The 15,499-nt window shown below is 35.2% G+C and overlaps 1 protein-coding gene across 1 annotated transcript in view; it reads left to right on the top strand.

Annotated features, from left to right (window-relative positions):
• RGS21 (regulator of G protein signaling 21) overlaps window positions 1-830 on the top strand; it is a 36,951-nt gene extending 36,121 nt beyond the window's left edge. The window contains exon 5 of the mRNA XM_006916219.1: window positions 617-830. Coding sequence (XP_006916281.1) covers window positions 617-820 — 204 coding nt within the window. The 3' untranslated portion in view covers window positions 821-830. The remainder of the gene's footprint in view (window positions 1-616) is intronic.
• The last annotated feature ends 14,669 nt before the right edge of the window (window positions 831-15,499 follow it).

Genomic DNA, 15,499 nt, shown 5'->3' with positions numbered 1-15,499 from the left:
TTATGTGTGGTGGTGCCAGGAGGCAGGGTATACACATACATAAACGTGCATACATACGTATGTACCATCCGTGGGAGGCATGGGGTCTATGTAGAGGGGTGCTATTTGGTCCATTTTGGCAAATATATATATATACAAATTAGAATGAAAAGCAACATTGTGTGAAACAGCACAGGGAGGTATGGAGAATGGGAATGGGTTGGTGGAAGCTGTCCTAGTAAATTCTAGGTATTGTTCTGCCCCTGGAAGATACATTTTAGGTATTAAGGCCAAAGTACTAGGGGAAAAAAAAGAAAGAATGAAAGAAAGAAAGGATAGGCGGGAAAAGAAATTTAAAATCAAAATATTATGTTTGCTTTTTCGCTCAGCTATTTTTTACAGTCTCGAAGTAAGGCTCTACCTGTGTTCTTTGCCCATGCCAATCCTATCATATTAGGAAAAACATACCAAGCCTGTGTCATGCATTGGAAAATGATGCATAACCTTTCTGCTGTTTTGCATCAGATTATCTTTGTTTTTAGAAAAAAAATTCAAATAATATGTGAATCTATCATCTGTATAAACCGTGTACTCTTTGGTTAAACTAGTCTAATGAAATGCAAACTTATTTCCACAGATTAACATTGACTTCAGCACCAGAGACCTCATCTCAAAGAATATCGCAGAACCAACTCTCAAATGTTTTGATGAGGCTCAGAAGTTAATCTACGGTCTCATGGCCAAAGATTCTTTTCCTCGATTTCTAAAATCAGAGATTTACAAGAAACTGGTAAACAGCAAACAGGTTGGAAATCAAAAAAAATGGTTCCCTTTCTTGTAAAGAAGATAAATGACCAACTAAGAATAACATAATTTGAAGAAAAACAAGTGATAGGACTAATCAACTCTCAATCATTATACGTTGAAGCAAAAATATTTGACACAAACACAATATAAGATTTTTAGGGTTTAGAAAACATTTTTTACTCTAACAGAAAAATAATATTTTATATATGAAGCCTGAATCTCTAAGCCATTTGTTTAGAATTTATTCATTTCATCAGGTACTTAAAAATCTACTGGGGGAGCACAAAAGGAGTTTCTAGATATATAATACACTCTTAAACCATAAGTGGACATTCTTATAACATTATAAACTCAAGAAACTATATGTCTTCATGTTGCTGAGTGGGAAACTGTTTAGCATCATAGACATTGTCCAAAACCTCACTTCTATAAAAAGAGAAATTGTGAACCAAACACAACCCTTCATTTAGTGCATTCAACCATCTCTTTTCAATTAGGAACTACTACATAATAAAGTAGCAGTTGTGTAAACTGCTATGGTTCTCAGATTAATTACAAAGAAAAACTGAAAGAATGTATGCACATCATTTATATATATATATATAATGTGCATACACGCATGCACACACACACACAAACACACACACACACACACACACACACACACACACGCATAAAATCTGCCTAATAAAACTGTTGGTTGAACTTGGTAAAAATATATCACTTGGTTTAATTCAACGGCATCACATAGCCATGTATGGAAAGGACCTTGAGGGTGGAGAAGATTGATTTTCTTAGATTAATAAGAACACAAAAGAAAAAGAATAAACTAAGAGCATGGATAAGTCCTTATATTATGACCTGCATACTAGTGATTTTCCCATAAACTAAAAATTATTTCAACATTATCTACTCAAATAAATATGGAGTTAAGTATCTATTCACTCATTCACCACTGAAACTTGTTTATAAAACTCAAATTTGATATGTATTTATTTTGAGATGTTCCCCAAACTGTTTCTTTCTGTATATAAATGTCCTGTGATAAATATGAATAATTTCATGCCAATATGAGAAGCTATAAAGATTCAACAGATCTTTCTTCCATCTTTTCATTTATTTGCACAGATTTATTTATCTTTGTTGATATCATATCTTGTTGATATCTCATGAAAAAATAACATGACTTATTTCATATTTCCACAAATTATTCATTTGATAGACAAAATTTGTCTCCCCTTTGTCATCAGAAATAAACACTTAAACACATGCAAATGGAATATTCCCTGTACACTTGAAGTTTTTAAAAAGAAGGCATAATACAAACTGATTGTGAAGTATTCATTGTACCTTAGGTTCACTTAGTGGATAATAGATACATATTTTTCAACATTTATTCTGAAGGTTCTAACCTTAATTTAGTCTGTATTTAAGTAGAAATTTTAAAAGTTATTCCCAGAGATGAAGAAGACTTTGGAAAATAGAAGGGTGCTTAGGAATTAAAATCACATCCTTCATTTTAGAATTAAAAAAAAGAAAAAAAGAAAAATGAGAACTCAGTTATTCCCTTAGGTCACACAGCTGGTCAGTGGCAGAGCTGGTGAGAAAGAACAGTGCTTTTCCCAAGGCTCCAGGCCAGCAATGATGGGTTCTCCTCCCCAGGTAAGACATTGCTGAGGCTTGGAATCTAAATCCTACCACTGTCAAACACGCAGGTACTATGCCTTTCGCAGAATATGCCCGTTGTCCTTTTACGGCCAGTTTGCAACTTTTTTCTTGTTATCATAGAGTAACACTTCCTATTTAATGGCAGCCTCTCAGGTTTTCCCTAATGGTGCTCAGGAAGCCACAAGTCAAACAGTCATCACCTCAAAGCAGGAAATGAGTGGTAGTGGGCAAAAATACAGTAGGTGTCCAAACAACTTGTTGAAAAAGTGAATGCTGAATAAGCTCTAATAAACACCAACCAATCACCCTCCATAGCAATGCGCTCCTCTCACCTTCTTAACTCATTCCTAACCCCAGTTATAATTACAGGTTTTCTGACTTAAAAGGGGGGAGTGGGGGGGAAACCGAAGGCTTTTAAAATTAAAAAAATATATATATTTCAGGTTTTTGGAATACTTGGTACTGAGAATTTTTAGTAAAATCAAATGTATATCTTTCAGATATGGTTGTATCTATGTCTCTTTCACCCTGTATGTTACTTTATTTGATCACTTATCATTGAAAACTGTTTTCATGGATGGGATTTTAAATAAAAAGCATTAATTTGCAGAAAATAAATAACAATATTAACATTCCTGGTAAAATATTTAATGATTGCGTGATGCCATTTTCTAAAAACATTTGCATCAGCTTTAAGAAATGAAGTGCTTACATTAGAAACCAAGCTATGCAGGAATTACAAGATAATGACATATATGTGACATTCAGATTATGACATTAAGATTATAAGAGTGTTTGCAAGTACAGTGTTTTTCATTTTCTGACAGTTCCTACAGAATATATTTTAAAGAAATTTATGTTTGTCCTCCATTAGATCAGACCTAACAAAATTAAATGATACATTCCTAAAAGAATCTTAACTTTAACAATCTAATATGGAGCTATGACATGAATTCATCTAAAATTCTTTTGAATTTATTTGAATATCAAATATCAGTAATTCATTAATAATGAATACTGATTCTTATGAGTTTATACAAATACAGTTTTCTTATACTTGTTTAAAAAGGATCTAGTTCGGGCTCAAAATATAATCAGATTTTTTTTATTTTTTATTTTTTTACTAAGACCGTATTGTAAAACTCTAAAACATTTAGGGCACTACAAACATGAGCTAAAATCAGACTTTATTTTCTCAATCTTCTCTTTTTTTAACCTATCTATATATAGAATTTAGTCTACTCATCTTCATTGTTTTACTTTTCTCTAGAGTTTTCTAATTTTGTGTGGTGTAGCAACTATATGTATTCATAGTACTTGTGATGAGAATACATGTTGATATAAAAAAGCAGGGGAAAATGTCTTCTGTTTCCTTTCCAGCATCCTTTCTAATAACTTAGATTATTATCAGATCATTAGTATCATCTTGGATTTTAAATAACAGTAGAATTCTGGCCCATAACTTTGGAGAATAGTCTAGATTTCTTTCCTGGAATTTCAAGAAAAGTTCAATTTCATTAGCCTGAACTGGAAATTTATATTAAATTGATTTTTCTTTTGTTTAAATGGAAGCTAATAAGCTACTCTTTCCAATCAAATGGGTTATGTTCTAACATAAGCAATCAATATCAATCATTGTTGGAAAACTAAAAAGATCCATTCTAAACAAAAAAAAAAGTGTATGAGGGGGTGGAAATTCTCTTTAAAACAAAAACAGACAATTTGGTCTCGATGTCACTAGCCTTCACGCGTTTATGTCCTGTGCAAAAGTTCTGTCTCCAGCCTTCACCCACAAAAACTCCATCAGTTTCACCCCAATTCTATTTAATGTGGACCTGATTTGCTTCCCAATCACACAGTCCTGTAATTTATTTCATGGCGATGCCAATCAATTTCAAGGGAACTTTTTTTTCACAACTGTGTGAAAAAGGTGGGATGTGTGAAAGCAGTAGATGAACAGAGAGTGGCTTGTTCTACGTTCCTCTTGTTGTTTTGTCAGATTTGTCACTGCATTTTAATGGTGGAAGCATCAGAAATAAATATTAAGTGATAACAATTGACGTTAGCTGTGCCATTCAAGAGGAATTCAATGTTTTATACAATTACTATTTATAGTGCGTATTTGAATATAAAATACACATGCATGATTAATTCTAATAATAAATGAACAGATATTGATGTGTTTCCAAGTATAACAGAAGGTAGAAAAATAACATTCTAAAATGAACTCATTTCCTTAAGAAACCAAATCATTTTTTCTCCTTATTTTGTTTAAAATACAAAAATAGGATTGGATGTCTAGCAGAGAAAGAAAGTTTAATCAGGTTATTGTTTAACTGCTGAATATTTATGCCTTACATTATATCTAAATTAAAGTCAGCTATACATATGTCTGAGAAAACTATCTTGTTCAATTCACATTTTTTTCTTGGGCAATGATTGTTTAATTATTCTTGAATATCTCACACAAAACATCATTTCATTGACATATTTTTATAAATAAGAATTTTGAAGCAGTTAATTCCTTACAAATAAAATCTGGTTTTCTTATTTTGATATTTTATTTTGTGCTTTTAGGAAAATAAGTTGTAATATTTGAACTGTTAATTTTGTAAATAATGATGGCTTAGACATAAAATTTAATAAGTATCTGGCTCTTTTTAAAAATTGATGAGAAAAATTAAAGGTTTTATAATGTAGGTGCATTAAATAGTCTTACATTTATCTTATGTAGATTTTTATTAAAATGTCTTATTTTTAAAGTATCATTTCATGCCCTTAAAAAGTAAATATTTTTCTGGATGGTGTTGTTGAGTCATTGTTTTTTTCTACTTCCCAAATATGTTATGCTTACCACAAAGACATATAATCATGAATTCCAAATTATAAGACTCGTTTTCCTTACTTCTTTTGAATGAAAAAGACAGGGGAAATTCCTATTATTTAGTAGGGAATAATAGATTTTAAAATCAATCATTCAAAGTTGCGTTTGTTTAAATATATGAGCATGAATCTTTTATGGGATCGTCCCAAAATCTATTAGTAAAAACCAAGAGCATTTCAAGGAAGATGTAAATGTTCGATTGCTAATTGATCTACTAAAAATTTGCTTTGACCATGTTGTTTATTGTTCAATAATTCAAACGATTCATAAGATTCTCTTTTTGCTAGAAGCAGTCTGGTCGTCCCCATGTCACAGAGGGGCTTTCCATGCAGTATAGGTGTCATTGGAAGCAGGTGCTTTCAAGCAGAGGCTGGGTCCTAGCAGTTACTACGCTTCACCCATTCTGCATCGCATGGCAATCATTTAGCAATTCACCTTTGCTTATTCTTTGCAAAGCATTCAATGTGGCCGTCATGGAACCAACTCTCTCTTCCTGCACTAATTTCATTTGTGTACTATTTAATTAAGTATGCATTAACAGTAGTAAGTAAAACTTACATAAGGAAAAAAAGGTGGGAAACGTCACTGTCTCTCGATAAACATGTAACTCTATTGGCAAGAGATGAGCGCTAGTTACAAGGATTCAAAATTGCGGCATCAAACTGTATATTTAAAAAAAATGAGGAAAGTGGAATAACTCAGCGAGAACTCTGATTGGAGTTCTGTTAAAAGAATATCTAGACTGGCTTTTAAGATGAGCAGACTAAGAAAACCTGGACTTAGTTGTCCATATCCTGTTGGTTTAGAATGCTGAAAGGACTAAGAGCTAAATAGGGAAGAGGGAGTCGTGCATTTATTGTCAAAGCTTGAAGTTCTAAGAGTTAAAATATGATTCAAATGCAAATATAGAATAAATACTTGTCAGCAAAATTATTTTTCTTATTAATAAGAGAAACAGCAGGCGAGTACAGCTATTTCAAAGGAAAATGAAACAGACTGAACTACTTACAGCCAATTGAAGATGCTAAAATATAATTACAAAGTTATATGTGAATCTGGTTAATGTCTTAGAAAGTTACACAGTCATATTCTTTAGGTTTATCTTTTCTACCAGACACACACCTTTTGCTTCTCCAATGGACAAAAATCATCTGAAAATTATCAATTTACAAGTTGTCATCCCCCTCCATTGAGTCTGATCCTGATCAATAGTAAATAGTAAATCAAACAATGGTTCATCTTTCTAGAGTAAACATTTTCTATATAGTGTGAGATAGTAAATATTTTAATATTTCTGGGCCACATAAAGTCTTTGTCACATGGCAGTCTTTTGTTTCTGCCTATATTATAAAATTATATTTTAGTAACAAAACCATTGTTTAAATTACATTTCTTATAGATTTTAAGAGAATCCTACTAAACTTACAAACAACGTAATGTTCCATGAATTTAAAATAATGTTTCATAGTTTAAACTACACTGGTTTTTAAATATGATTGTATTTGAATGTGAATAAATAGATTTGTGTTAAGCATGATTATTTCAGAAACATGTCGGGAAAAATACAATTTCTTGAAGACATGAAATATAAGAAAATAATTGAGGAACTTTATGGTAGAAAGTATCTGAAAAATTTTAACTATACAACTCTTTTAATTAAAGATTATCTTTCTCTCAAGATTAAAATATTAAGCTTAGAAAAATAGTAACTTTTAGACAAAGCATAACTGTAGTGGCTGTCAAGAGCTATGTGATACATTATGCAAATATAATTTTACCCTCACTATAACACTGAATAAATGCACACACTGTATTATAATGAAACAGTTCTTTTTAGTACTATTCTCAACTTACCATAAAACAACTCAGCCATCAGTAAGGAGTTAGTTAATAACCCTTAGTTACAAATAGGTGTTGAAAGCAAAGCTTTACTTAGTTAATTCTTTATCACAATGTTTGAAATAATATATCTTACCCCTACTATTCTTACTGTGAAGGATACAAGAAGTTATCATATTTTCAAGTGAACAATTTAGATGACCACAATTCCACTGATGCTAGCAGAAGATGCAAGACTCCTAAACCTGAGACAGAAGACATTATTAGCAATAGCAGTAGCCAGATGATCAGGATGCTTGAGTTTCACCTTTCACAGGGTGATGTGCAGAGGGTCAGGGGACACCTGCATACTCAGTGGTTTGTGTTACAAACCTTTCTTCTGAAAAGACTCCATTTTCCAAGACTGTTTGCCATACAACAACCTTGAAAAATTAGACCAGAACAAAAGCATCAGTGCCTCTGCTTTCAAGATGGGCAGAAATGTGAGAGACTCATGGAGAACTGTCTCCCAACAACCACCCAAAGACTAGGAAATAACTAGTCTTATTATAGAGAACACAGGGAAGATGCTCAGACATCTTTGCTCTGTAGAGTGTGAACACAGAGCTGTGTTTGAACTTGCAGGAAGCCATTCCCTGAGCAGAAGGTAAGAATCAACAGAAAGTGGTAACTGTCATGTTTTGTCAGAAGACACTCTCTATAAAAAAAAAGCCAAAGTACATGACTTTGTATGAGATGGAATTTTTCCCTTTGGAAGCTCTTCAACAAGCTGCCTACAAATGCATAAGAGAAATGCCCTAGGGGAAAAAAAGGCCCATATTTTCTAAAGATGGTAATACTTTGAGTTAAACAGATTGCATTTAAAATAAGTGTCACAAGCGAGATGACTCAACTGAAACTTCGCTGCTCTAGATCTGCTGTTTGCTGTCTTCTAAAAAGAAGTCATCATCTCAGACCCTAAATTTACCACAGACAATGTCAGCTGTGTCACATCGCTTACGGCTCCGTGTTGTAGTTATGCAATATTGCAGCTGAACGAGGCTGCTCGCTTGAAAGTCAGCTTTGTTTGCCATGTCGGCTACTGTCCTGAGGGCCCTGGGCAGCAGGCAGCAAAGCGATCCTTCCGTGTCTGTTGAAATCCATTTGTGTGGACGGGGAGATTATTAAATTCCAGCGTAACACAAATTTTAAAAATAACACCTTTTTCGCTATGAGTGGTGCAGGATAGCTCCTTTTTGACCCACTAATTCATCAAGTACACAGATACAATTTATGTACGCACTGAATAAACTATGGTACAAAGTTTTAAGGAAAACTATAGTCAAAACAATGCATTAAAATTACTGTTTTCTTTTTTTCTGTCTCATTTGTTTACATTTATGCTATTTCTGATCCCCAAAACAGAGAAATGCCTTAAGTAACTTGATACGCAGTTGTATAATATAAATGTCTAAGACTGTGCACCAGACTGCCTGCAGTAAGACATTTTTATGTGAATATTTTATTTTAATTATTATTTTGCTATTAGTTTCTTTCTGTAGAGGTTTTAGTATGACCTGTTGTTAGAATGTAAAAATAATATGAGTTGACAAAATAATGAGAAAAGCATTTATGGCTTTTATCAGTCCATCCATCCATCCACCTATCCTCCATTTATTTATCCAGTCATCAGGGCAATCCTTTCAATCATCAATTGATTCAGCAAATAATTAAACGTTGAGCTGTTTCATAACTGTGGTTAATAAAAGTGAGTAAGTAGGGGCTTCTCTCAATGGGTTAAACACTGTTACTTTCACTAATCTCATTACAGGGAAATCATTACAGGACGGCGATGACAGAAGTGCCAGTATGTGAGTCCGATGGGATAGGAGGGAGATCTTAAGAAAGAGCCTATATGTGCTGGAGTGTATCTGGCTGCCTGTTTGGAACAGGAAGAGCCTCAGAAGAAATCTGAGGAATAAGTTAGGTTTAAACTGATCCTAAAATCCTAACCAACAGGGTGATTGGATATGAAAACGTGTCGGGCGGGGGGAGAACCAGGAGTTTAGGAAACCTCGATGCCCAATCAGCTCCATTTTTGAGTGAAGAGTTTGCAGTACTGTCCTGGGCGTTCGTTGGTCTCTTCATTTCTGTATCTGAATCTGAAAGTGGGGACATATAGCACCTCTAGAAATTCTCTCACTTTTCTCCCAACCAACACCTAATAAGCCAAGATTGTAGACATCCATCCAAGAGGGGGTTAAAATGTCTCCTTTCTTTGTTGTCTGCTGATATTTTACAAATTCAAGGTATTAATATTCGCACTGTGAAAAACAATGTAAACGAAGCCACTTCAAAAATGGAATCAGAGCTGCCGTCTCAGAGGAACCGCCTTGTGTGCCTTACACCTCCAACCTTTAGGATGTGTAAACCGGGCAAAACAGCCATTGGGCGGGGCCACAGCAACACTGCATCCCAAACAAGTGTTTGCAAAGCTAACAAGAAAGCATTCTGACTACTGGACAGAAAATTAAAGACATTCCTTAGAATTAGCACCACCATGTGTAGCTAAAGAATAACGTAGCTTATTTGCCTCTGTAGAAATTCCTTCCTTCAATTCAGGTAATTATTCCCCTTCTCTTTCTCATGAAACCCCCTTGCCTTCACTCCCTGACTGGAGCACTATTTGAGGTTCTGCCTGAATCAGGGCTTCCCAAATAGCTGTTATTTTGGACTTCAAATAAATGCTTGTTGCTGCTGATTTGGGCCTTTTATTTTTAGATTAACACATTATTCCAGAAATCTTTATTGAATACTTGCCATGAGGTATGTGACGTTTCTAGGGACGCATGAATCGGGTGGATAGGATGCCTGCCTCTTTAGAAAGCATACTTTGGCAGAAGAGAGAAAATTAAATAAGCTCAATAATATTTTCTATTAAAGAGAAAGGACAGGGTTCACAGAGGGGTATATCAAAGTCTTTGCCAAGGATGAAGATCTCAAATAAAGCTTTCCAAAAGGCATCTGAGATTCTGTGTGTCAGAGTAAGAAGTGAACTATCGAAAGATTTTAAGTAACAGAGTAACAAGAACGACAAAAAATTTACAAAGATAAATATCAAGAGTGTTGAAACGTCTCCAAAATGAACAAAACTTCTTCTTCTAGACATTAAGTGTTTATATATAATTGTGTAAATGTAGGAATGTTCACCAAAATATTCCATTTCTTCGATCTCCGTCCCACATACTAGTTATAAGCAACTAGAGCAGGCAGAGTCCTTTCCCAAGCAGTGGATGGAGCTTCCTACACCGTGAGCACGTTCTGAAAACTCTTGTCATGTTCAATCCCAAACCAGAAAGCACAACATACTGAAGTTGGCTGTGCCCGTTTGTTTTTTGTAAACTATAAATAAGTCGATCACGAATCGTAAAACTAGTCACAAATACGGTTGACATGATTACAAGCACCTGGATTTTATAAGCCTTTCATGTTCCGTATGTCACTGAATTAAAAAGTTATGACAAAGTATGACTAAAATTCTGTAACTAGGTTTTTAAAAATACCAACTAGCCACACTCTTCCCACTTCCTAGGTCTAAACTCTACAAGGGTAGGTGAAAACCACCATCACTTTCTACAGATTGAACGCCAGTATGAATCCATTCAGCTCATCTCCAGTTGAGGTCCCAGTGGGAGCCACATATGCATTTTAGAATGAGAGCACCTTCTACCTGATCATTCCACATCAAAATTATACCATTGAGGAAAAAACAAACGAAAACTCATCTCTAAACTTTCACCCAGTTCAAAGTCTAAGTGTGGGAGGCTGTGAAAGGGAACCCTGGTGGGAAATGAAGAGCTTGCTGCTAATTAGGCTCTTCCACAATTCCCATGGGAAGGGTGGCCAGCCAATTAATCCTAATTGGGGAGCTCTCGGGCCTTGGGGTCTGGCCCCTACAGCGCTCACAGCTGTCACAGCAGGGACTTCTTTGCCCAGAGAAGAGTTTCAACCCCACGCTTCTCAAACTAATCTCAGTGACACTTTACCCTAAGGTAAAGGAGAGGGCGTATGCTACCTTTAGCATGTTGCCATGTTATTTAGGATTTGATTTCCAACTAACTTTCTTCTCTGAATTTTAATATCTTCCCTAATTTTTGCAACTTCTCAAGAGAAGTGCTGGAGTAAAACACACCTGCAGGGAAAGATGAGTGAGGAATCATCTTTGTAAAACTTAAGACCCAATTTAATAAAAATCAGAATTTATTAGATATATTTTTTTAATTTCACGTGCAACACATTTATTTTTTGCCCTAATTTAGAAAATATTCCAAAAATTGTCAGTTATAGGAATCTCAAATGACTGGAAGATGAAAATATTTTATATCTTCACCTTCGAAAAGGTGTGGTTTTCTGTTATTCTTTCTCAAATGCTTTTTGTCAGAATCCTGATAACTAAGATTTTTCAGGGTACATTCTCCAGCTAGCATTGACGGGAGTAAAATCGCAACCTGTGCTTGAGTTACTCTATTTTCAGATTTATGTTTATAAATAAGTAAGTTGCCAAGCCTCCTAATCACCATGAGAGCTTCCTGCAAGGCCAGGAAACACTCCCTGCACTCGGAGGCTCTTGTCCTATTCAGATTCCACTATTTGCATTTAAAATGAACGAACGCTGAATTACATTCTTATTCAAGGCCTTCTGCAAATGGGTTTGCATCCAGGTTGCTGCTGGAGTGTGAATAATTTCCATACTGCATTCATTTGTCATAGAAACAAGCAAAGACAATTTATTGGCTATGATTGAATCTGAAAGCTAATTTTTTTTTCCCCTCTGGGGGTATCGTTGATTTGACTTCTTTCAGTTTTTCTTGAGTTCTAAGAACACTAGTGATAGGCCAGGATTTTGCTAAAACATAATAGTTATTTTTCAAGAAAAAAAATTGATATGAATTGAGACAGGAAGAGTATATGCATATGAGAGAAACACAGAAAAAAGAGAAGTATCAATGCCTAGTCAAGTAGGAAGGATGAAAAAAAGGCCAAAAATAGAAGAGACATGACATCAGTACTATACCAATTATGGTTATAAAGAATGTAATAGATTTTTACATTCTAATCTTTTGACATAAGGATCATTACAATCTAGTTACATGTCATATTCATGCATACTATGACAGTTTTCTCTATGTGATGGTCAATTGGTGCCCAGGTTTTCTCTAAAACTGTGAGGCAATTCTCATAGAGATGGAGAGGCAAGTGCTTATAAACAAATGCTTGCCGGGCCACCTTCAAGAGTGGGATGCAGAGCATAACAGAGTGAAGGGCTTAAAAATCACCAGCTTAAAATCATCAATATCCCAACTTTGAGATGGCAAACCCTGCTCCCTCTCACCCACAGCTTCACCACGGACAACGAAGACACTGCGGTTGTTGAAGATTTTGCTTGCCTTGGTTCACTCCTCAATCCAAATGGAGACCGCAGCCAAGACATGAGGAGAAGGTAGAGAATCGGAAGGGCAGCGATGGAAGGACCAGGAGAGATCCCCGAGAGCACAGGTGTGTCATCAGAGACTGAGGCCGAGGCCACCCACGCCCTCGTCTCCCGGTTACTGTGTACGGACAGTGAGGAAGGCTGATGGGAAAGAAACGGGCTCATGTGAGACTTGGTGATGGAGCCGAGATCCACGGGGACCTTGGACCGCCGGGAGGACAGACAAGCGGTCCCAGAGCAATTGAAGCCTGAAACATCACTAGAGACAAAAGAACAATGCAGAAGCTGTCCTACTCATCCTTCTTGGGCACGTCTTGAGAAGGCAGGATGCTTTGTAAAAGACAAGAGTGCTGGGAAGCACAGAAGGCAGCAGGAAAAGAGAAAGACCAAGGATGAAATGGATTGACTCCATCAAAGAGGCCATCGGCTGAGTCTACAGGACCTGAGCAGGGCTGCTGAGAACAGGACACTGTGTCCGTCACTCATTCACAGGGCCACCAGGAGTCGGAGCCAACTCAACAGCACGTAACATACACAGACATTTAACTAAACAGAACTTCTCGAGTCCCGAGTTTACTGGAGAGCCTTTTGGTGGCATAAACTATTCTGCCCATTAGTCCACTTACGCAGGACTTATCACTACTCCTTTTCATACTGGATACAGAAAGCGTAGCTTAATAAATTCTACAAGACACCATAAAGGCAAGATTGCAAATTTAGCACATTAGAGTTTGAAAACATTACAAAGTAACTTTCAAACTGCAAGAGTTTCTTTGAAAACCAAAGCAAATTTATTAAACTGAACTCCTACTTGCGATGAGCCTTTATAAGAAAATAAATAAATAAATTGCTCTACTTTCCTTCCGAAGAGGAAAAACTCATTTTATATAAGGAACATTCCACAGAGTTTTATTTAACCACAGGCGTTTGCCTGAGTGTGTCTGAAGCACTTCAGCGCGTCTTGGTATGTCATCATTCTGAACTCATTTAGAATTCAGTGAAACATCACAGAACATAATATATTCATTTGGTAACCATTTGGATGTCACATTTATTTCTATAGGGGTTCAATTGTAATTCAACATTCCTGGGCACTCAGGAAAAGCGTGAGCCTTAATTTCTATAGTTGCCCCACTGTTAGAATTCATCCTCTGCATCCAAATCAGCACATTTGCATATACAATTTATTCTTTATCCGAGCCTCATATTGTAAAGAATCTATTTTTCCTGATTATCACGTTTAAATGCAAATGGCTTGATACACTGCTAGTCTGTTGCACTTGTGAAGAAATCTTATACAGGAAGAGTTCCCACAAGTAAGGGAAAGCTGCAAAAGTTATATGAGTTTGTGTTATTATTATTTTTCAAAGTACCTTGTGCCTAAAGAATATAAGCATAGTTTGCCACATTTTCCCAAGCTAAACCCAAATAAATACCCTATGGAAAATTACTCTTAAATTTTGCGAGTTTCGAGCAATGCTATTTTTCACAGAAAATGTGAATGCTTTACATTTTTAGTGAAGGGAGCAGAGCGATAATGCTAGGGGCCATCGAATGGTTCTGGAAGTGGGTAGAACGCCTCTGCTCTCTGCTTCTCTGAAGTTTAACTGCCAGCAGAAGAACTGAAAAGTGAGAATAAGAAAGATGTAGATAAAAATGTTCCCGTTTGAAAGATATAAAGATAGAGATATTAAATCAAATTTGCAATTACAATCTGTTGAAGTAATTCTGCAGAGTCCTGGAAAAATATAAATATCTGTGTATATGATAAATTTCCTTGCTTTATCATATAGCAATATTAAATAAAATCATAATAATGACAACTACATGAACTAAACTAAAATATGATATTTATAAATATGAACATAAATATATATTTTATATAGGTAGATTAGAAATATTGATTATTGATTATGTAGCAATATTATTCTTAATTACAACATAATTAACCTTAACTAAGATCTTAAATACTTTCAAAAAGAAAATATCATACAGCACTTCAATACAATACAATATAAGAAATGTAACAGGAGGTTTCAACCCCATTTTACAGAAGACAAAGTAGAGGCTGATTTTTGGCTTATCATATAGAGAGCTCATCATGAATAAAAGAAGGTTGATTCTCATCCAACATTTTTCTAAGGGTTTTAAGTATGTTCAGGTGTCTTCGATTCTCAAAGCCAATATAGTCTCTACTGAAGTAACAAGGGGAAAGGCAGTAAATGGTTGTCAAATTAATTTATTCATATTTCTCATAAAAGCTGAATCATAACTTAATGAATTGTAAACAGATACATAAGTAAGCACACAAATCCAGTTTTAGACTCTGGTGGAGCCATCGGCCCATATTGAAAAGCACCCACAGTGCCCTGGATAGACACTCGGCAATTTCCCGTGAGATAACGCCACCTCGTCTAAACTGACCCACACTTTAAAAGTGAGAAGCTCTACTCTTGACAACACTGAAAAGGCCTTAACTGAAAAAAAGGGCATATTGTCCCTTTTAAGTAGCATATCAGTCACATAATATGGAGAACAGCTGTATGATTGTTTAACATGTGTAACGATATCAGCTGAGAAAGTATTTCTAAAAAGAAAGTGGTTTTACGAAGAGTGGGAAGAGTGGACTTTTAAAGAATCATAAGTTCTTTTGTCCACCTAATATTCCTAACCAAAATGCCTATTTACCATATGTTTGCAAATTTAATTTTTAAATCTTTCAGGCTTTAAATCTACCAAATTATATACAGCTGCCACATGTTCACATCATTTGGTGCACGAAAGAAAATTTTTGTTAAAAAGAGCATTTTCTTTTTAAATTTTAAAGTTTTTAATTACAGTTATTCAAAATT

Source organism: Pteropus alecto, unplaced genomic scaffold (genome assembly GCF_000325575.1).
Source record: "Pteropus alecto unplaced genomic scaffold, ASM32557v1 scaffold65, whole genome shotgun sequence".
Lineage (NCBI taxonomy): Eukaryota > Metazoa > Chordata > Mammalia > Chiroptera > Pteropodidae > Pteropus > Pteropus alecto.
This window is presented reverse-complemented; position numbering and strand designations above follow the sequence as displayed.